The sequence below is a fragment of the Talpa europaea genome (genome assembly GCF_964194135.1).
Source record: "Talpa europaea genome assembly, chromosome: 13".
Classification (NCBI taxonomy): domain Eukaryota; kingdom Metazoa; phylum Chordata; class Mammalia; order Eulipotyphla; family Talpidae; genus Talpa; species Talpa europaea.
The window spans coordinates 81,933,344-81,955,767 of record NC_140080.1 but is presented as its reverse complement, the minus strand read 5'-3'; the positions used below and the strand labels follow the sequence as shown (position 1 = coordinate 81,955,767).

Sequence of the window (22,424 nt, the reverse complement as noted above, 5' to 3'; positions counted from 1 at the left end):
GCTCAGGGGGAAGAATCTACAGGCTGGAATTTCATCTCGACCCATAGGCTGGTGGGGAGAGGCTTCTGGACACATAAGGGCCTGTGGTGTCCCACAAATCAGTTCCAATGAAACCACAGACTGCTGGCTCTCAACTTGCCTGTACACTGGATGCATCTGGGGAGCTTTAGAAAATGCTGCCTGGTTCCCAGCCCCCAGAGAGCAACATAATATGTCCGGGGGTTCCTTGGCCTGGGAAGCTTTCAGGGCTGCCCTGGTGATTCTGTTTTGCAGGTGGGTTGAGCACCATTACCCCGGGCAGCCACTTCCTCCAGCCCCGCCTCTGCCCTGGAGATGGAAGTGAAGAAAGGCTCTCGGTGCTAGTGCTTTTCATTTCACAGAGATACCTGCCTCCCCTGGTTAACATCCAGGGCTCCTTCCAAAAGCAAACTCACAAGCTTTTCTTTGACAGTTTGGTCAGGCTTGTTGTTGTCCTTCCTTGGCCATGATGGCATTAAGCATGGTTCATGCAGGGTGGTGATGCATGGGGCAGCACTACCATCATGTTACAGGAGTGAGCCTGTCTCGCCTCGTCTGCTGCCTGCAGGAAAGCTGGTAGAGGTCAAATTATTTGAGGGACTTCCTTGAAGGTGAGAAAATTAAGAGGCAGCATGGAACCTTGCTTCCAGAGAGTTTGTCTGTTTAGATAGATAAGATCTGTCTAGCCACCATAGATAAGATGACTTTCTGTTACCAGGATGCATTTTATCTTACTGCTTTCCCAGGCAGGAGCAGTGGGAACCTATGGCAGGGAGAGCGTACAGGGTGCCGTTGCATCATCTGCAGCCAAAACTGTTTTTGTTTATAATGGAGGTGAAGTCACGTAACATAAGATTAACTATAGTGAACAGTTCAGTGGCATCGAGTACAGTGACAGGTGGTACAACCACTGCCTCGATCCTGTTACAGCACATTTTTAGCCCAAAGGAAACCCTCCTCCTCCAAATCCTTCCTGTCTCTCTAGCTCAGAGAATGTCTTCCTCGCACATGTCTTTGCTGGTGACTGGGGTGTCCATCTCTCCTTTCTGAGTTTTTGCTTCTTTTCTTTTTGCTGTTTGCCCTGTGCTGATTGCGTCCTCCTTGCCCTGGGTCACAGGGGCATGCATCTTTCTCAGGTGGGGAGGGCAAGGAGAGGAGGGGGTTGTTTGCTAAGTCAGCATGTAGAACAAAATTTGATTATGGTTAAAATCGCCGTTGGGCGTCCTGTAAATTGCTCCTTCAGTGTGGCGTGCGTGACATCAGGTAAACTGCTCTGCTCGGTAGTCGCAGGCTCTCCAAGCTGAGCGTCCAGGGAGGCAGGACAAGGTGGGGCCTGCATGCTGAAGTCACCACCCCACACCATCGCATTGCCGGGTCTGCCTTGCTCCAGTGTCACAGTGAGTGGTCTCGACGCATGGTGACAAATGTCTTGATAGTGGAGATGGAAGAAACGCGTGTCGGCATCCGGCACAGCGGGCACGTGCTGCTGCTCACGCTTGTACTGGATTGGAGTCTCCCTCGATGATGTGCCTAACACACAGGCTATCCTTGAAAAAGTTACAGGAGAATTTGGCCACCTCCTTCCTCCATGTGGACATTCCCTGTGGCCCCCCTCTCTTACCTGGCCTGCTCTGCCCCCTACTCTCCTAGGAAATGGTCACACCATCCCCCAGAGTATCTTTTTACATGAATGATCTACCCAACAAGCTGTGCTCCTGAAGGTCAGGGGTCGGCTTCATGCTTGTACGTGATTCCTTGGGGCTTCTCACCATGCCTCTCAGGTGCCTCTCCCCTGCACCTTTCTGTGGGTTTGTGCCCTGCAAGCATTTACTGAGCCAGGGCACAGAGATGCCGAGTATGTCGGGAAGATCTTGAAGTAGTGAGATGGAACTGACTTGCAAGAAGTGACAACAAACCCATAAAGAAAGTTGATCATAGAAGAATTTGTTGCGGCACCTCGGAGTTGTACAGGGCTACGTCTGTAGGGAAGGTCACGGTGTGTGAAGAGGCAGTGTTGGGAGGTGGACCAGCCCCCCAGGCAAGTGAGGACGGGGCGGGTACAAATGGATGGGGCAGCCTCTCCCATGAGGGCCTGGGGGAGGTGGTGGAGGCTTTCCAGCTGAGGTGCTCCATCACAGTGTACAGCTGTCGCTGAATTTTGGAAGCAGCCACAGGCAATCAGTAAAGAGAATGAACGTGGCTTTGTTTCAGTAAAGCTTTATGGACACTAACATTTGATTTTCATAAGTTAGCATCTGAGTATCATTCTTTTGAGGTCTCGGTCATTAAAAAAATTAAAGAACATTCTTAACTCATAGGCTGTACAAAAACAAGGGGCACACTATGTGGCCCTCGCTGTGGTGTGCAGACCTGTGGCCACAGCGGGGAGAGGAGCACAGCCCTGAGCGCTCAGCAGCAGACCCCACTCTGTGTTTCTGGGTGGAGGCGGAGAACCTGCATTTCTGAGAAGTTCCTGGGTAATGGTGAGGCTGGACTCACTCAGACTAGCAAAGAGTCAAAGCATCCTTAGGGTTCCCCTTTTGGAAAATATAGAAGTCCGTTTTCTGCCTGCCAGAGACTTGCAGTGTATTCAGCAGGAAGAGACTAACATAAGTAGAAACTTCAGTTGACCCTGCCAGAGTAAAAATTAAACACAGGTAGTGCAAAGCGGTGAGATTCCCCAGAATCAAGTGCTGTTAACTATGTATGAAGTGGGGGACACATGGCTGGCGGGGGTGAGGGCCGAGGCATCGCTGGGTGAGCCGGGATGGGGATCCTGGGCTTCCAGTGCACCAGACATCATCACCTCCACTCAGTTCTTTTGGGATTTTCCCAATCTTCTCAGTCATATGCATTGAACCAAGCAGTTCTGACCTTGAACCAAACGGTTCTGACCTTGAACTGTTCCTGACAGGGTACACACTGCCAAGAGACTTGGTTTTGAGCAGGATGGCTGGGGTGTGCTGTCCTCCCTCTAACTGGAGGGAAAGTCCCCAGAGAGGAACTCAGAATAGAGAAGGATGGGGGTGTCGGAAGGCCAAGGACAGGTTTGGTCATTGAGGCTGGGTGGACAGTGCGAAATAATAGTGGAGAAGGGGAGTTAGAGCACCTGAAGAGAGACGAAATGTTGACAGGTTGGCAAACACTCAGAAAGTTTGCTTTGCAAAGTCCTCAGAGCATCTTAATGTATTACTCTGAAGCTTGCAGAGACCATGAGGCTCTGTAACCTCTCCCTGTAAAGCTGCAGCAATATCTTGCTGTCAGGCAGGCTCAGAAGCAGAGGAAATATTCTGTGAACTTGATTATTTATCATGCCAAAAACAAAGGACTTTGGCTTTGCATCCTGAACTGGGGTGTCAGGGTTGCAAATTGGTGGTGATTTGTTTTCCCATCGATTAGTGTCCTGAGTTTATTACCTCCTGACTTTCACTGCTCAATACGGAATTGGAGACAAGTGTAACAGGGGCCAGGGTCTTGCTTTGAAGAGAAGCCAGTGACCACCTGGAGGAAAACATTAAAAAGAAAATGAACAAAACTGAAATAAAGCCAGCTGGCTGTTTGTGTCCAGACCCCTGGTGGGCTGGCGGCAGGTGATGTGGCTGGCAGCTGAGCCTGCAAGGGGTATGGGTCATGCAGCGTAGTGCACATTCCCTGGCCTTCTGGTCATAAGAGCTGTTAATTTCAGGTTTTCTAAGAACATTCTGCAGCCATGAAGCTGTGTGTGTATGTATGTATGTACATGCATGTGTGTACACATACACAAGTGGTTTCTAAATCAGGATATATGTGGGCATCAAACACCTGTGACAGGAAGATGCACAAATGTGTGTGACAGATGTAAGGTGTGTGATGCCAGCACAGACAGCCTCCCAGTCCTGATGCTGCTGTCAGTGCATCAGACCTGGGGTTCTCCCAGGCTGTACATGACATTCCTTTCCAGAGCAGTCTGTCACCTCCTATTCTGAGATGATCCGAGGCAGACTTGCTGTGGTCCAAGCTCCCAGGGGATGCTTTTGGAGGTGCTGTCAGGGCTGAGGAAACCCGCTCCTGCTGCAGGTGCATCTCCACTTATCAAGGGCTGCTTCTCCCCCACAGGATTTGGACTGAGCTTAGTGACCTTGCAAATCAGGACAGCTGCTGATGAAGGCAGAGTGAGGCTTCTGGGTATCTTTGTGGCTTAAAGGAATGCTCAAATAAATGGCGGCTGCAGACAACTCAGGGAGACATAAATACAATTTCAGTTTGCCAACCACTTTCTTTGACTTCTATAGGAAAATCACTTTGTCCCCAAATACAGAATATCATACCAGAGATTGCCAAGCTTTGAGGATTTGCCCAACTCTCTGGTTGGCTCTTGCAGGTGGTGTGTCATTGTGTTTGTAGCTCCTAGACCATCTCCCTGACATCCCTGTCTTGTACCACCTTTGGAGGTCATGGTGCCGACATGGTCAGGGGCGAGAACCAAATGCCACCTCAGCGGTCTTGCAGGTGGAATGCCAATGTTATTGATCTGCTGTATTCTCATAAGACCTAGACAGTTTGCTCTGTTATCAATCTTATGAAAATGATTTATCTGTGATCTTGGTGTTCAAGCACCTTATATCTCGAAATGAGAAGGGAGAACACTGTATCCCAGTGGCCTTAGAAGTCCTTCTCATGGACCCCTGTAGATAGTGACACAGAATTAAAATCTGGAAGCTTCATTTGTATCTAAGTTTGCACTGTTTTCATCTTTCAGTACACAAGGGTCTGGATCCCTGACCCTGATGAAGTATGGGTCTCGGCTGAGTTAACCAAGGACTACAAGGAGGGGGAGAAGAGCCTCCAGCTCCGACTGGAAGATGGGACGGTAAGTGCGGGTCATGGAGATGGTGGTGCGGGGTCAGCTAGATGCCACCGGGAAGGCTGCCTCTGGGCTGGAGTATGTCCTGCAGGACGGAGCTTCTGAGTCTCTGGCATCTTTTGTTGCATTGGTGATAATGCCTCTAAAGTGCTGAACTAAGAAGCCTGCTGTGGATGTCATAACAAAAAAAGCCCCTTTTGGTGTTAGCTGCTGCGCGGTCATCAGAGGGGAGGCAGGAATCTTCTCCGGGGAGTTGAGGGACTGGGAAGGTTCCTCGGTGGGGCCGAGCCATTTGTGGGAGGTGAGGGAGAGAGAGCCGCTGCAGAGGTCAGCGTGCAGGCCGTGGCTCAGGGCCAGCCTGCCTGGGTTGGCTCTTGGCTCAGCCCTGGCCAGTTTTGTGCCCTTGGGCAGGTCAGCAACCCTCCTGTGCCTGTGACTTCATCGTGATGAGGGTGACACTCTGTCTAGTGTGCTTTGAGAATAAAATGAGTTACTGTGTGATCTAGAGTTAGAGTAGCTCCTGGGACACGAGCACTCGGTATGTGCGAGCTGCTGTTTTATTTTACTCTGTTTTATGAGTTGACTTTCAGGTGGCCTTACCTGAAAGGAAGGCAGAGTGGTAAAGCTCTGGCATTGTATTTCTTCTAAGATGGTCTGATTCAGTTCCCCTTTTCATGAGCCTTTTATGACCAGCCCTCTCTGTGATTTGTGCATTTTTAAAAAAGATTTATTCATTTATGCACATAAGAGCTGGGGTACAGGCCAGAGATGCGGGGGTAAGAGGATTCACCAGAGACAGAGTGGGGAACAGAACAGGCAGATTACACTGTACCGAAGTACACTGCTGAGGGGAGCAGCAGGCTAATCAGGAGAGGTCTGCTGCGCCATGTGGGTTGCTCCCTGGCCAGCCAGGGATCTAACTCATGCTGCAGAGGCTGTGGATTTCTTCATAGTACAGTGCTTAACCCCTTGCGCCACCAGGGAGGCCCCCGAGTTGTGCATTTTGCAAATACTTGAATGTACTCTGTGCTGGGTCAGGGTGTATGGGGGATCTGATTGGGGGATCTGGGTGCTGGGGGGAGTTGTGAACTTGAGCACACCAGAGGGGCATTTGTTATGAGGAATTGCAGCACACATCGAAGCCAGCGGAGGGTGCTAGTGAGTGAACTACAGGAGGGAGAAAAGAGGTAACCTGCTGAGCTACGGGCATCTGGTGGAAAGGGGCCTGGGAAGGCGCCAGGGAGCAGTGGGCAGAGATGGGGGCATCAGAGGCAGCCCCCTTTGGGTGTGTTCAGGGAAGGAACGGAGGCCGGTGTACCTGGGGGCCGCCAGAGAAGGGGACAGACGGGTGACCTGCCGATGGAGGTCATGCGTGCAGGGTTGCTGTGAGCGAAAGCAGGAAAGGAGGTCTTGGATGGTGGGCCCAGGAGAAAGGAAGAGTGGGCTTTGGGTGGATTGAGCGGGAGGGTGGCCTTGCGGGAGGCTGGACTGCGCATCTTCCCTCTGAACTGCGCTGGCACCGTGAGCCGGCCCCGTGCCACCGCACCTTTGGTCTCTCGCCGTCTTACAGGGTTGTCTTCTTTCAAGCATCTGGGTCTTGTCTTTCTAGATCACAACCTGCTTGAGAAAAGAGCCTGGTCTTATGCTTTGCTCAGATGGCTGGTGATTAACTGATTGATTAGTAGGAAGGTGGAACACACACCCACCGCCTTTACTAATTCTGTTCTGTATCCACTCAAGCATATCACTTGGTAAAACTGGGACAAGAGTTTGTCAGAAGATGTTTACACCAAGGTGCATGCCCCTCTGGTGTCAGGCAGATTTTGCCAGCCTCTTGACTCTGAAGTGAGAAACAAAATTCCCAACAGATGGATTCACATTTACCATGTCAGATAACTTCCCGCCCATGCCACGAACAAAACCAGATGAGCCCCTTCGACGGGACATCTTCTGTTCTGACAGATTTCTTTTCAGTTGCTCTTTTAACTGGGTGGATGTTGTTGAACAGGCGAACACACAGGGGTGGTGAGGTGTGACCTGCCGTGTTGCTGAAACAGAGCAGGTGCTTGGCTCCCCAACGGAGAAGGAATCCTGCCCAGCGTGACTAATCCTGGTGCTGCCAGGGCCACGCTCCTCTCAGCTGCCCAGGTGGCCAGCATGTCATCCATCGGAGCCACGCCCGGGGCTTCGGATTACCGGCTCTCGAGAAGCAAAGGCTCTGAATGTCTGAGCCTGTCCAGGTGGCTCAGGGGCTGTGGTCTGTCCACTGCTGGCTCTGACCTGTTCTCAGCTGGGGGTGCAGGCGCGTAGACATCAGACGGTTGGACTCTGAGGGCTTGAAGAGTCTCCTCTGAAGCAGAAACCACCCAGAATCTACCAGGTCAGCCAGGAAGTCCATCCCTGCAGCCTCTCCCCTCCTATCTGTTCCTACCCCTGAAGCCCAGGAGCGTCGCTTTAGCTGTGATGGGAGAGGCGAAAATCAATGAGGATCTCTCCTAGAACAGCAGTGATGTTCTCAGCTCCTGACTGGGGCCGGACGTTGTCCCTCACTGCTGACCTGCCCCCCACCCCCCGCTCCCGGTGCAGGTGGTCAGACTTCTCAGTGTTGCCCTCGTGTTTCCTTTTCCCTGCTTATTGGTTTTTTTTTTTTTTTTAATTGTGGTCCATAGACATAGCCTAACATTGACTGTGTGAGCAGGTTTTACGCATACGGTGCAGGAGCACTAAGTGCTTGCACACCACTGTGTGGTCATCGCCACCGCCCACCTCCAGAGCTCTTTCCCTCTTGCACAACTGAAACTCAGTGCCCACTGGACTGTGACTCCCATCCCCGCCCTTCAGGCCCCGGTGGCCTCTGTTCTACTTCCTGTCTGAGAGTCCATGCCTCTAGGCGGCTACAGCAGCGGAATCACGCCGAGACCGTCCTTTTGTGTCTGGCCTGTCACTCGGCCCACTGGAGGATGTTTGACACTGAAGCCAGTGAGCAGGGCCGAAGGAAGGGTGCCTTTTCTTCTCCCCGTAGCTGTGATGACTGCAAGGTACCAGAGGTGCCAGCCCTTAGCCCGGCTCTGGCTTTACCCTGGATGCAGCATTTCCTTGTCTGCTCACCTTGGTGATGAGTGTGGCTTCCTCATTCCTTGCCTGGAAGGAACCCTGCCTGGCCAGCCTCCTCCCTCCTGCCCCAGCTCCCTTATAAACCACTCCACTCCCGCCCCCTAGTGGCAGGGAGAACGCGTCCTGTTTCCGGGGTTTTGCTATTAAATTGCTTTGCCACCTGAGCTTGTCTGCTGTCCAGCAGCCTCCTGTGGCGAGTCCTCTTGTGCGCATAGCTGTGACCCTGTGCTCGTGCATGAGGGGATGGGGGGTACATGCTCTCCGCCTCTCACAGACCCAAGCCCGTGCTGACATTTATGGGGCCAGGCCAAGAGTACATGTGGAAGTCTGCATCTGTTTAAACATTAGAAGTATATTTTACCCAAATTATTTAAGCAAGTCTGACATTTCTAATATTTGAAAATTAAAATACTGAATATTTTAAAACGACAGATTTTTCAGTGCTACTACTGAGTCTCCACCTAGTTGCCAAGGTAAAGAACAGCTGTCCTGCCTTAGGCATATTGTGCCTATACCTGCATATAAACAATGTCCGGAGTGGTGAGAATTGTCGGCCTCGCCAGGTGTCTGTCATGTGTCCTACCGCAGGGTTGCAAAGATTGCACTAATGGAGGCAGCTCTTCTGGAAGCACATGGGAGGATTTGAACATTGGCCCAACTGGGACACATTTCTTTATGTAAGAAGGTTTTTACATTTGTGCTGTCTGCTAGGAAGGATTGGCATGCTCGTTTGACTTACATCTAAGAATCTTGGCGTCCAGCTCCTCCCCACATTTGAAAGCAGTGTCTGTCTCTGTTTTACAGCCTGTGGACTCTAAGGCACTGGGACACGATGGCTTATTTCTGGGACACAGTGCTGAGATGTGTCCTGGGCCTGGAGGCACTGGCACTGGGCATGAGATGTGTGCTGAGGGGTGGATCTCACCATCAGCCCTAACTTCGAGTCACAACTGATGGGCACCATGCTCTTTAATAAGCTATACTTTGTGTCTGTGATGTTGGGAGCCACTGAGGTGCAGGGCCCCTCGTGTTCTGGTCCAAAGATGGTACCAAGCATACCAAGATGTGGTAGCAAGGAGATCGCAGACATGGTTCTTAGTGTCAAGAAGCCAGTTCTCATGGACCTGTTGTGCCCACTAGTACATGCAGCTCAGTACACCTACAGAGCTCTTGTATACCCAACAGATAAAGCGCCAGAGAGCTGGAGTATCTGATAAGGATCTTCTGGTTTTGGTACATCATCTTAGTGCTGGATAGTTTAATTACTTCTTTCTGTTTTGCTTAATTGATTTATGGGTCATCTAATAATTTTTCTTATTTTGGTCTCAGTTGCTCAATAATACATGATTGAGACAGTATATACATTGTTGATCAGTTAGCATAAATAACATGAAAAAGATAATAGGTATATTTAGATTATACATATGTAAAATGTTTCTTGAAGTTAGGAAATGGAATGTCTGTAAGTATCCATTGGTAGTATGGTTACCAATTCAATTAGTTACCATGTCAAAGTCAGTGTCCCCTGTGTATACATGGGCTTTTCTATCACTTACATTTTTTGCCTGACTGATTCTGCTTAGAGATGAGTGTGAGGCAGTGATTTTGCCCCCACCCAAGGACATCTGGTGATGTCTGGAGTCACTTTGGGTTGTCACAATTGGGGAAGGAGGTTTGCTTCTGGCCTCTAATGGGTGGAGGGCATAGGGCCCTGGAAAGATCTAGTTCAAAGTGTTATTAGTGCCAAGGTTGAAAAACCCCTGGTTTAAAGCTACAAAGGGAATGTTCTGAACTGGTCACTGCTGAAAGACACCATTAGAAGCTAAACTAGGACCCCATGATTCGAATAGAATATGTAAGCTGCATTCCTTGCAATAAATTAAAATGAAATTCTGTTTTTATGCTGCTATAATTTTGCTCACAGTTCCAACTTGTACATTGTATGTTGATTAGTCAGTTCATTGGTGACTTTCCACTTATGGTCATTTTCTTTTAGCTACTTGCATCATTCATTCATTACAAAAATTATTGAGCAATTACTACATGCCAGGGTGTAGACAGCAGTGAAAAGGCACATTCATGTCTTTGTGGAGCTTTTCAGTCTGACCTGAAATGAATGTAATCCATCTACAAATAAGGGCTTAAAATATGAAAAGGTCAGCATGAAGAGTCTCTAGAAGTCTGCTAGAACATGGCAGCCGTGGGCGAGACACCTGACACAACCCCACCATGTCCTCTCCCTACACCCCTCAACCCTGCACTCTTTTTGGAACCCCTGGGCAGCCACCTCTGAGATTCTTGCTGACTTCTTAAACACGTTCCAGAGCAAAGACCTCTCCGTGCTCCCCCAGGGGTCTTGCCCTTGCAGATAAGTGGGACTCGGCAGGGCAGAAATGGACCCGCCCTCTACCTTATGCCTTGTTCTGTATCCTCAAGCCTTGTCCTGTAGGCTGGAGGTGGGGGGGACAAATTGGAGACCCCTATATATGTTGCTGGGGGAGGTGAGAGCCTGAGGACAACTCTGGGAGGGACTGAGTATTAATTTTGTGATGGATATCAACATTTAGCCTCTCCTTAATATCCAAAGGCCCAGTTATAATGCAGTGAAATCTTCTGTGCCAGAAAGTTCATGGTTTTCTGATCACATTATAAACATTTAGATTTCAAATAAAACCATGTTAGCTCTAAATGTTTGATACTAGCAGTAGTGTGAGAATCAAATTCCTGATAAAGGAAAGAAATCTGTTAAGTTCTCACCCCTCCTTCCCACTGGATGTATGTGTGCACATCAAGAAATCTAAAGCTTTGAATGCTGAGCTTGCAGTCTTACCCCTTTTCTGCTGCTCTGGCCGTTTTCACTCCTTATCAATTTACTGTAACCGATACCTCTAGCTTATTTGTGAACCCTGTTTTCATAAATTGCGTATGAGAGGGGAGATTCATGTGAGATGAGATGAGATGGAATGCCAGCATTTCTGCTTGGGGTTTAAGGGACCCCACGTCAGGGTCCAGACTCCCTAATCTGAAAAATGAGGTGCTGGGCTGTGCCGATCTAGAGTTGACTGTTCTCTGAGCTGCTCCCCAAGGTGGAGAGCCACAAGGGAAGAACAGAGGAGCCCTGCTTCTTGGGGTATCTTCAGAAGGACAGGACAGGGAGGGCTCAGGGATGTGAAGGGAGACATCAGCTAGAATTTTATAAAGTAAAAATTAACTCTCAACACTCTCCATCCCCCACCCCCGTTTCCCATCTTTTGGGAATTTTTTTTTTTGGCAACTTCTTGAGAGTTATTACTGGTCTCATGTATGGATTAAGTTTGACATCAGTAAGAATAGCTTTACATAGACAGAAGAGAACCAGGATTTAATACTAAAAAAAGAAAGTCATCTACAGGAACCAAAAAAATCGACTGCATGATAACTATTGATACTCTGGGGATGTCATTCCAGACAAACCTTAATAAGGGATTTATGTAAATGGGACCCTGTCGTACATTTCTTTCTGTCACCTGTCTCTTTAAAAATAGCAGAACGAGGTGCGGGGTTCCCTGGGCAGTGTGCACAGGTCCACGTCAGTTTTCAGTCTCCTTATGGCTTAAATGAGTCAATAACTTTGCTCACTTATAAGATTGTCTCCTGAGGCCAAGGAGGAAAAGCAGACTCATGAAAAATTCTGATGAAGTGTTGCCAGCTGCCCCCGAAAAAGGCTCAGTCCGCCTGACCCCAGGGACTGTGTCCTGTGCGCCCACAGCCGTCCCCGGGGGCCCGGCCCTCCCTGGGCCCCTGCCTGTCTGATGAGCACCCAGTGCTCATTGCCTTCTCATTGCACCCCTTTGATTCATGCTCAAGTTTAATGGTTTTTCCTATGTTGTCCTTTTGTACCTTTTATTTTGTGACTTGTATTCTGTGCCCAATTTTCTGTTTGGGGAGGGGGTGGTTTTCTTTTTGATCTCCTAAAACTCTTTGGAGAGTACAAGGATTGATTCTGTTCTATGATTGAACATCCAGCTCTCCCGCTTTACTCTGTGTGCATTGTGGAGCGTGGTGGCTTTAAAGTCCCCTTCGAGCTTCACCTTCCCGTGCCCCAGGTGTGGTCACTGTAGCCTTCCCTCCACTCAGCACCCATGGTCCCGCGCCAGTCCACTGTGCTCTTTCCGCATCTCCCTGTTCTCAGCCTTCTCCCTCCCCTTTGAAAGCTGAAAGGGAGTGAGACTAGCGCACTGGCTTAATTTTCTCCTAACAGGAGGTGAGTTTACCTACCAATATTATTTGAAAATTCCCTTTAACTGTTACCTGCTATTTTAACTTTATCACAAACAAGTCTTCATATGTGCTGCTACTTGTTTCTGGATTTGCTGTTACATCTTCCCCTCTCATTGCTGCACTGTTACCCTACTAGATGTCAGCTTTAGTCATGTATCAGAGATCAGGTAGTTCAAGTCCCTCTGAAAGGGGCACAGGAGAGGAATTTGTCCCTAGAAACTAACTGCTAACTCAGTAAACTGAGACTGCATTGATAGAATTCTCAATAAGATTCGTATCATATAGTGATACGAATATACAATCATATACAATCCAGAGGCCACCTATGTCAGAACTAATTGGGGAGGTTTCTGTCTTAAATTCAGATTCTTGGTCCCCACACAAGGGCTTCTGAAACATAGAAGCTGTGTTTGGAGAAACTGTTTTGTGAGCTCTCAGATGAATCTTAAGAAGATCATTAAAAAACCTAACACTCAGCTAAAACATGAGAAGTAGCCACCAAATTCCTCCTGTTTAAATGTTTAAAAAACACCATCTTTTTATAAATTACATACCCACATGTACATATATATGTGGCGTCAGAGTTATAACTGTATCGTGCTGATAGATATTTTGAATCCTTGTGTAGTCTGCATGCTAAAAATACAAGGATGATAACTTTGCATTTGAAATTTGAAGTGTAGATGTGTGATCATACTCTTTGATCTCTCTTATGTGCGTGCACGCCCCCCCCCAAGCTCCTATTATACTTGAGGTCAAATTAAAATTATTGCCCTAGAGTGCCTTTCAGTTAGGTTGTGGGAAAACATATAGATACATAGGTATATACCTAGCTAGATATATAGATATAGATATACACGCATATACATATGTAGTATATATACTATACTATACTCTATGTAGTATCTATATGCAATATCCATCTCTATCTTGAGGGTCCTTACATAGGATAGGTCACGGAAGTTTGCCATTATAATACAAATAAAAGGTGTGTTGATTGATGGGAAAGAACGAAGAACCACCAATATTAATTAGGCCAAACCAAAGAAAGACTCCTGGCTGGAAAGACAGCAGCACTAGCGCTGCAACTAGAATGAGAGACTTTTTTGGTCCCCTCCCCGCCCCCACTGCCCATGGAGAAGCAATACACTTTTTAAAATCTAATTGTGCATCGTACATCCTCACGTCATTCACCTTTTCACTTTGATTCACTGTGCTTGTGCTATCAGCCAGTTTTCCTTTTGGGCTGCTCTCTTATGGCAACAGATTATTGTTAGGTTATTTTTATCACTTACAACCATGTTAGCACAGTGAGCCCAGACATAGGACCAGGATGTCGTCGGGGCTAAATGCTTCATAATTGCTTGATTGTGTCTGTTACTTACATCTTTTTAGATTCGGGAATACCCCATTGATGTCCAAAGCAGCCAGCTGCCCTTCTTACGGAATCCAGATATCTTGGTGGGAGAAAATGACCTCACTGCCCTAAGCTATCTGCATGAGCCTGCTGTTTTGCATAATTTAAAGGTCCGTTTCCTGGAGTCGAACCATATCTACACTTACTGTGGTAAGTGGGGGGCATGTTCTGGCTGCGCAGGTCTGAAAGTGCTTTCCGTCTTTAGACTTTATGGGTTAAAACTCCAATAGTTAAGGATCCTAATTTCACTCTCATTTATAAGTACCTCTCAGCGGAGATACTTGAAAGGTTTGCAATCAGTGAATGTGGTTTAATAAGGCTGCCCTACATCCCTCTGGGATGATTGTGTTAATCACAGCTCAACCAGGGAAAAGGTGGACCCCATCGGAGGCTCTACTGGCTTAGGCACAGTCCTGGAGTCTCAGGAGAGCAGGAAATACATCCTGGTGTCATAGCTCAGGCATCTGCTCACCCCACACCGCCCCTAAGAAAGGGCCATCTTGCCCCTCCCTGCCTCTCCCACTTGCCCATACATAAATATGGTGCTTGATGAATATTCATCAAATGCATGAGCAGGAGTCTTGACAGATCCTTTAAACAAAAAATATTTCTCTGAAATTGTCTCATTTATTTTTCTTGAACTTTCTCAATTTCCTACGTGAGTTTTTCTTCTAGGGTACTTGTTAAGTGGTGTGTTGAAGATTGGACCCTATTAACTGCTGTGTGAAGGGCAAACCAGTGAGGGATCTGATTGAAGAGTCAGGGCAAAGCTTCTTTGTGGGGTTTGCCCTCGCTGTGCTTCAGAGCCCTGAACATGTCAGGGATCACAAGCGAGGTCTCAGAGTAACACTGTTCTTCTTGCTGTGATATTCCACTTGGGTTTGGAATTGGTTGGTTTGCTCCCAAGGTGAGGGGAGTCTTTGTGCCACATGTCAGGGGCTGTGATATATTGTTGATGTCAGTGCTTGAGAGAGTTTCCAAAACCGCCTTCACAGCACGTGCTAGGGGAGTTCTACCTGCAAGAAAATAAATCATCAGAGCCTTCAATTGGATACTTTTTTCAATAAGAAGATTTTTAAAAAATTAATTCCCCTTTTAGGAGAAAGGAATAAATGACTACCAGCTTCACGTTTTAAAGGCATCTTCCCTACGAGAGGCCCTGGTGTCGGTATGGATTTATCCAAACACACCACGGCTCCTCCAGTTTCAGCAGTACTGAGTGACGGAGGTAGATGGAATTGGAAGCAATCAAAAGTCCTTTCTGCTCTGGAGGAGGCTGGGGTGTTTTAAGACAATATCAAAAATTGAATTGAGTGCTACCTGAATTAAGGTTTTAGACAACTGTGATGACTTGTAGATTATGTGAAGCTGTTTTCACAGGGCCCATCAAAGCCTGATGCCAGGTGGCTGTTGTGTATCAGAACCTGACCACACCGTCTGTTTACAGGTATCGTGCTTGTTGCCATTAATCCTTACGAACAGTTGCCAATCTATGGACAAGATGTCATCTATGCCTACAGCGGCCAAAACATGGGGGATATGGACCCCCACATCTTTGCTGTGGCAGAAGAAGCCTACAAGCAGATGGCCAGGTAAGAGCAACCCCAGCTCAGAAGCGCTCCTGGGCTGTCTGGTGGCAGGAAGGGGAATTTTACCTGCTCTTTCTCCTTGGTGCAGTGGTGGTTCTAGGGTTGAAGGGAATCCCAGAAATCAGCCCAGCTTCTTGTTCTCAGCAGGTTTCCTCATGTTTCCATCTTATTCTTGTGAACCTGAACCTTGGAGAGGAGTGGCCCCTTAGGCTTAGTTCGTGTTTTAGCAACAAAATGTCTCGCACTTTATTTCTCCTTAACTTTCTTTGATTTTCTTTCCTCCCCTCCTTGTGTAATAAATCCATTTTACACATCTCACTCAGGCCTCCCTTTAGGAGGAACCAGACTCTTGATAACATCATGAGATGCCAAGCATGTGGGGGGCAGAAAAATAGAAATTTCAAATTACTAGTCATGCATAGTAGTTTTAGGTTTTTAGCCTGGAGGTGGACTTGTTTGGTCACCTAAGTAGGTCCTCTTAGTTTTGCTCTTTTTCTAGCTCTGGGAGAGAGGTCCAAGTTTGTTTCATCAGAAAATGAGCTGTGTGGTTATATTGGGCTTCTCTAGGGAAAAATAACCAATATGGTATGGGGGTGGGGAGGGGGGGTGGGGGTAGGGGGTGAACTGGCTCATACACATTTACAGGCTTGGCAAATCCAAAATCTGCAGGGCAGGCTGACAGGCTGGAGGCCTAGGGAAGAGCTGGTGGTGCAGTTTGAGCTTGCAGGCAGCCTGCAGACAGAATTTTCTTCCTTGGGGAGGTTAATGTTTTTTTCTCTTGAAGCTTCCACCGATCTTACAAAGTCACCCACATTTCTAAGGGTAATTTGCTTTACTGAAAGTCTACTGATTTAAATGTTAACCTCATCTGAAAAATACCTTCACAGCAGTATCTAAACTAGTGTTTGATGTCTTGGTACCATGGTCTAGCTGAGTCGATGCATGATATTAACCACCGCAATATTGGCCTGGAACTGATTAGGCATAATGTAGGAAAAGGTAATTTTGAATAGAATAAAGTAGAATAGAAGGGTAGAGGAGAGTAGAACAGATAGTTTGAAGAACCAAGTGCCCCCGGCCTCTGGAGAAAGCCTTAGAGAGCCAACAGCAAGTGCAAGGCAGGCCTTGAGGGAGGGGCCTACTTAGGCTGAGCAGAGAATCCCAGGCAAGGTAGTCTGTGCTTCGGTAAATTTCAGAGTATAATTTCTAGCCCAATGAAAGTTTCTAAATGGAAAGGCTATTTTATAAACGTCTTTTTTTTTTTTTAATTTTTTTTTTATAGAGGCATGTTTTTATTTATTTATTTGTTTGTTTTGTTTGTTTATACATGCACTGGGTACAGTCAGAAGCGCGGGAGGGTGAGAGAATTCACCAGAGCCAGAGCGGGAGGCAGAGCAGGCAGAAGGACCGAAGTACACTGCTGAGGGGAGCAGCGGGCGGCAGGAGAGGTCTGCGCGCCATGTGGGACCCTCCTCTGGTGGCCGGGGAGCAGCCGGGGATCGAACCGGCGCCACAGAGGCCGCGGGCAGCTTCGCAACCCAGCACTCAACCGCTGCGCCACTGGGGAGGCCCTGTTTTATAAACGTCTTTATTGATTTATAATGTTTTATTACTGGTTGTGAAGATTAGTATATATATATAAAGTCTGCTACCTTATAGATGTTCAATGACTGTGTTCAAAATAATGGTGACTGGGGGAATTGGACAATTTAATACATAGAATGATCCACAACTATTGTATTTCCTCAAAATGTGGTGAGAGACCATGGAGCTAAAATGGTTGCAACCTTTGACCTCTCACTCCATAGCAAAGACCACGTGCTGATTAACATGCCTCTAGGGCTTTGCCAGGCCTCACATGGTGTGGCAGCCTGTTGATGCAAACCTCCTTAGTGGAAGTGCTGTTCGTGCTGCTCATGTGGTGAGAAAAATGAGGGGTGTGTATCAGAGCACCCAGCCTGCTCATGTGGAAGGCCAAGTCAGGGCCTTCACTATGGAAGGTCAAGTCAGGGCTCAGTGGAGGGACGCCTCGGTGTTGGAGAGCTTCCGTGCCTGTGGAGACTCCTGTAAGCTGAGTCTTCATTTGTTTGATCGCTTCATTGGCTTTGCCTTCTGTCTGATGGTTGCTTTAGGTCTGAAACAGCAGTTCGATGTGACTTGGTTTGGATAAACTTTTATCATGTTCATAGTTCTGGCAACTCTCCCCGTCCTTCCATAGATGATGTTGATACTTGATTGGTGTTTGTTGCATCTCTCCTCTCTAGCCAGATTTACGCAGAGGTAGCAGAAGTTGTTCTGTATCAAAGACATGTTGAGGGGCCCCTCTAGGTCTAAGATTCTTCCAGCCTCCAGCTTTATCCTTGCCATGGATCCTCTTGACTGGATGTCCTCATTCCTCTCCTCCCTGCCTGAGGCTGGACCCGTGGTTCTTCTACACTTGGGCTATTTCACTTATTTGGATCTAATTCAATCTCACTAGAAGTAAGGGGATGTGGTAACTCCGGGGTGGTGGTGATGCAGCCTGCTCTAGGGTAATGCATTTGAGGATCAAGGAGTTTAGATGCTAAATTTGCAACAGGAATTGCTTCCTTAAGGATTTTCTTTAAGGTTTTAAGGTTCATACTTATTTTACCTGCTGAGTCCAAGGGTATAGCCAAATAATTTTGCTGAAATTCTTGTGCAACTTTTGTTCATGAACAAGCATTGGACATTTAAGACCAGCACGTGTGGTCACAGGAGAGCTATTTTTGAATAAGTTCTGTTGTCAGCAGCTCAAAATTTCTGTTAGGAATCTGAGAGTTGCTTTAGCCCAGGCAGGGTCTTTGCTGTGCGATGGAAGAGAAGACCCACTGGTCAGATGCAGCGAAGGCCTAGCACGGGCCGTCTCTGTCAACTTAGAATGCCAGAACATGCCCATTTTACAATACTTGCTGACTAGGTGCCGTGCTCTTCCTGACTCATCAGTACTTGAAGTAATTATTGGATCAAGTAGCTATGGTCCAGCGCTATGTACTTTAAGCTGAGCCTCTGTAACAGCTGGGCAAAATAGGGGGTGTGGAAACTGAAGTTAATGACTTCCAGTCTTCAGGGACTATGACTCAGTTGGCCTTGAACTCAGCAGTTCTTTCTCCTGGTTCAGTGGGACTAGGTTTCTTTTCTTGATGTAGCACTCAGGGGCCTCTTCATCACTTAATGCCTATGTGGGTATGGGACTCTCAAAATGCAAGGGATAAATATAGACTCTTGCCCCATCCTGAGAGCTCCCACCGAGTCCTGATGTGCAGGGCAAAGGAAGGAGAGACACAGCAGAAGGAGTGGTTCACTCTCCGTGCCCCTATCAAATCCATGAAGGTTAGATTTAAGAGCAGATGAACAGTGAAGGCTAAAATAATATGAAACATCAATTTATGGGTTCTGCCTTCTGTGAGATGTGGGGTTGACCTCTGCTTTTCTTTACTTCTGTTCCTCTATCCTGGTTCGAGATTGAAAATGCCCTCTCCTACATTTTTGCTGGCCCTCTCCTACGTTTTTACCATCCTCAGATTCTACATTAAATGGTATCAGCAAATACTCATGAAGTATCGGTTATTTGGTAGTATCAGTTATTCTCGCTGACTAAGCACTCAGAAATGTGGGACTTCTTAAGCAGCTCACAGTCTGGTAGGAGAGAGAAGACTTAAGTGGGCCCAAAGCCTGTAATTGCAGGAAGTATAGATGGAAGCCATGCATGGGATCCCTCTGAATTGGACCAGAGATGGTCCAAGGAAACTCTGGACTTAAAGCTGGATCATCTTGAATTGGCAGGATACATAGAGTGAGAAAAAGACTACATAAGTGGGTGGAATAGTGATCATAACCTCAAAGTGGGGCATCTAAAGACACAATCGCAACATCACAGTTATATACCGCTTCACCCCCACTAGGACATCTGTAATCAAAGGTATAAGTGTTGGCAAGGATGTGGAGAAATTAAAACCCTAGTAACTGCTTTGTAAAATAATCTGGCAGTTCTTCAAATGGTTACCAATGACCCAACATATTTTTCAGTATGAAAAAAAACATGAAAACGTCTTCATACAAAAACATGTACACAGATGTTTGTAGCAGCATTATTCACAATAGCACAAAAGGTGAAAGCAACCTAAATATTTATCATCTAATGAGTGGATAAATGGCATTGGAATATTGGTCATGAAAAGGAACAAAGTACCAATACATGCTACCATGCAGATGAACATTGAAGCTTGCTTAGTGAAAGAAACCAGACACAAAAGACCACACACTGTTATTTTATCCTGATGGACTGTCCAGAATATACAAATGTATATACAGATGATGGGGTGCAAAGGAAATCATCCTCTTCTCCTCTGGGGTTTTCTGAGCCAGCAAATAACCAAGCATCAGAAAGAGTGATAAAAAAATAAGTAAAAAAGTAGTGTGATAACATGCATAGCTCCTGGGGGGCCTCCCCAGTGGCGCAGCGGTTGAGCGCTGGGTTGCGAAGCTGCCCGTAGCCTCTGCAGCACCGGTTCGATCCCTGGCTGCTCCCCGGCCACCGGAGGAGGGTCCCGCATGGTGCGCAGATCTCCCCTGCCGCCCGCTGCTCCCCTCAGCAGTGTACTTCGGTCCTGCCTGTTCTGATCCATGCTCTGGCTCTGGTGAATTCCCTCACCCTCCTGCGCTTCTGACTGTACCCAGTGCATGTATAAACAAAACAAACAAACAAATAAATAAATAAAACATACCTCTAAAAAAAAAAAAATAACATGCATAGCTCCTGTATGTATGGGAGAAACCAAGCATGACTAATTTGCCACATGGCACACAGCTAAGGTAGGGGAAGTTGTGGGAAGTTGGGCAACAAAAGATGGTCAGGAGTTTACCGAGAGAAGCACAGTAGGCAGAGCTATGCAAATTGAAGCTCTGCCTTCTCTACTGAAAATTAAGACATAAGGAAATAAGGAGAAATTTACATGTAAATGTTTTTCAAAGGCAACCTCCAACCCAGCCTTCAGAGCCCCTTCCATGGAATCAACCTTTGGCCAAAAAGACATATTTTGGCATGGCAGATTTTTACTCCTCTATATAAAGTAGATTAGTGTTTGGTTAGAGCTGGAGAGTTAATGTGAAATGGGGGGTGCTAGGTCCTCCCCTGGTGGCACAGCAGTTGAGCGCTGGCCTGCAAAGCTGCCCGCAGCCTCTGCAGCACCACTTCGATTCCCCAGCCGCCGGTGAGGGTCCCACATGGCGCACAGACCTCTCCTGCCGCCTGCTGCTCCCCTCAGCAGTGTATTTCGTCAGTCTGCCTGTTCTGTTCCCCGCTCTGGCTCTGGTGAATCCTCTCACCCTCCCGCGCTTCTGACTGTACCCAGTGCTTGTATAAATAAATAAATAAATCTTAAAAAAAAAAGAAATGGGGGGTGCTTGCTGATGGGTATGGTTGATGGGGGTGATGGGAGAGATGAAAATGCCCTAAAAATAATTGTGGTGTGAATGTACTAAAAGCCCCTGACTTGTGTGTTTCAAATGGGTCAGTTATGTGCCCTGTGAATCGTATTTGAGAGAAGCTATGATGAGCAAATGGCACGGCCAGGAAACAGTACCTTGGGAAGTTTAGCCCACATGGTGAGAGGGTCTTAGGGAGGTGTGAAGTGTAGAGGCAGGGTCAGGCCAGATTGTAGGGGCCTGTGATAGCTGGGGTGAACTTCAGGAGAAAAGTATATTCTACTAACAAAGTATACAAAGGTGGTCAAAATGAGTTTGGGGAGCCCTGCGTTAATCTAGTGAAACATCTTCCTTTTAGGCAGGGCTTCTTGGAGTAGTGACATGGACATGCATTCTGAGCCTCCAAGATAAGGATGCATTAGGCTGGGTTTGCAAATCATACTTAGACATAAAGCTGTTTTCAAGGATTATCTCTGAGGACTAATGTTCTGCGCAGCACTCTTTGGGAAATGCTGGCCCAGAGCTGTGGAGACGCTTTAGTGCTTGTTAAATAAGGAGATAATGATACCAGGAATGTTCAGAGAACAGTTTTTCTCCAGTGGGTCCTATTTCATAACCTTGTTCCTCTCCATATTCCTACACTATTTCCAAGGATGAGAACATCTTCTCTCGAGAAGCTCAGATTCTTGCGACAGTAACTTGTCTCTTGTAAACATCCCGTACATTATGAATGAAAGGTAGTTCTCTGGTGTGAGACTTGTGGCATGGCGTATATTTCAGCACTTCACCCCTGGGCATATGACTGGTGTTCAAGGAAGAGTAGAAAGAGTCAGTCCACCCATGCATTCAGTTCTTACAACCCCGGAGCGAGATTAGTTGTCCCCACCAAGCAGATGGGCACAGAGACTTCAGGTGGAACACTTCTCCAAGGTCACAAAGGTGGTGAATGGGTGAGGCTAGAATTCAGACCCATCTGTTCACCCCAAGGCCCCTGCTCCCTTTCTCAGTGGTGCCTATTGGCTGACCCTGGGGTTCTTCCTAGAACGGCAGACTCTGGTATTTGGGCCACCAGGCAGGCAAAGGATGGACCTTTTCCCTTCATGCTTCCTAAGTGCTGAGGTGCCATGGTAGCAGTGAGTGTTGGTGCTTTTTGTAGCCTTGCAGGTAGAGGGGGCCATCGTAGTAGGCACACCAGGTCTGATTCCTCCTTTAAACTCTTTGTATTCTTTGTATTTTCCGAGAGGGGGACGCTGCAAAGCAAATGTCTTTGCTCAGGCAGCCAAGGTAGTTGAGCACATGTGCTCCATCTGGTTGTGCTGCATGGCCAGGCTGTGATGAATAGTGAAAGACGGGCTTGCTGTTGGCCTGGGCCCCACGTGTCTCAGGGGTGGCACAGGGCTAATGGGCGGACACTGATACAGACACCGGCCTATGAGGAGCACTCCTGGCTCTGGGGAGGAATGTGAAAGTCTCTGCTCTCTACCCGACAAACCCTGGTTGGAGCTCTAGCCAGTGTTTCTTGTGCAGTTTGGGTCCCACAGGTGTGAGGAGGTGGTGGAGACTTCAAAGGTCTTCCAGAGGAGCAGTGTGGACAAGAGTGTCCTGAGTGGATAAGGTGCCTACCCCCACTGAAAACTGGAAGTCTTTGGAGCTGGTGAACAGGAGGCAGGTGTGCATGGATGTGAGAAGCTGTCCTCTGTTGCCAGTGACTCCCCAAACGGGAACATTCTTACTTTGT

At 47.5% G+C, this 22,424-nt stretch overlaps 1 protein-coding gene across 1 annotated transcript in view; it reads left to right on the top strand.

Moving 5' to 3' along the window:
* Positions 1-22,424, top strand: part of MYO5B (myosin VB) — a gene marked incomplete at both ends in the record, with an annotated part of 268,648 nt that overhangs the window by 113,056 nt on the left and 133,168 nt on the right. Inside the window, 3 exons of the mRNA XM_084252600.1 lie at positions 4,757-4,867; positions 13,631-13,802; positions 15,100-15,244. Of these exons, the coding sequence (XP_084108726.1) occupies positions 4,757-4,867; positions 13,631-13,802; positions 15,100-15,244 (428 nt within the window). The remainder of the gene's footprint in view (positions 1-4,756; positions 4,868-13,630; positions 13,803-15,099; positions 15,245-22,424) is intronic.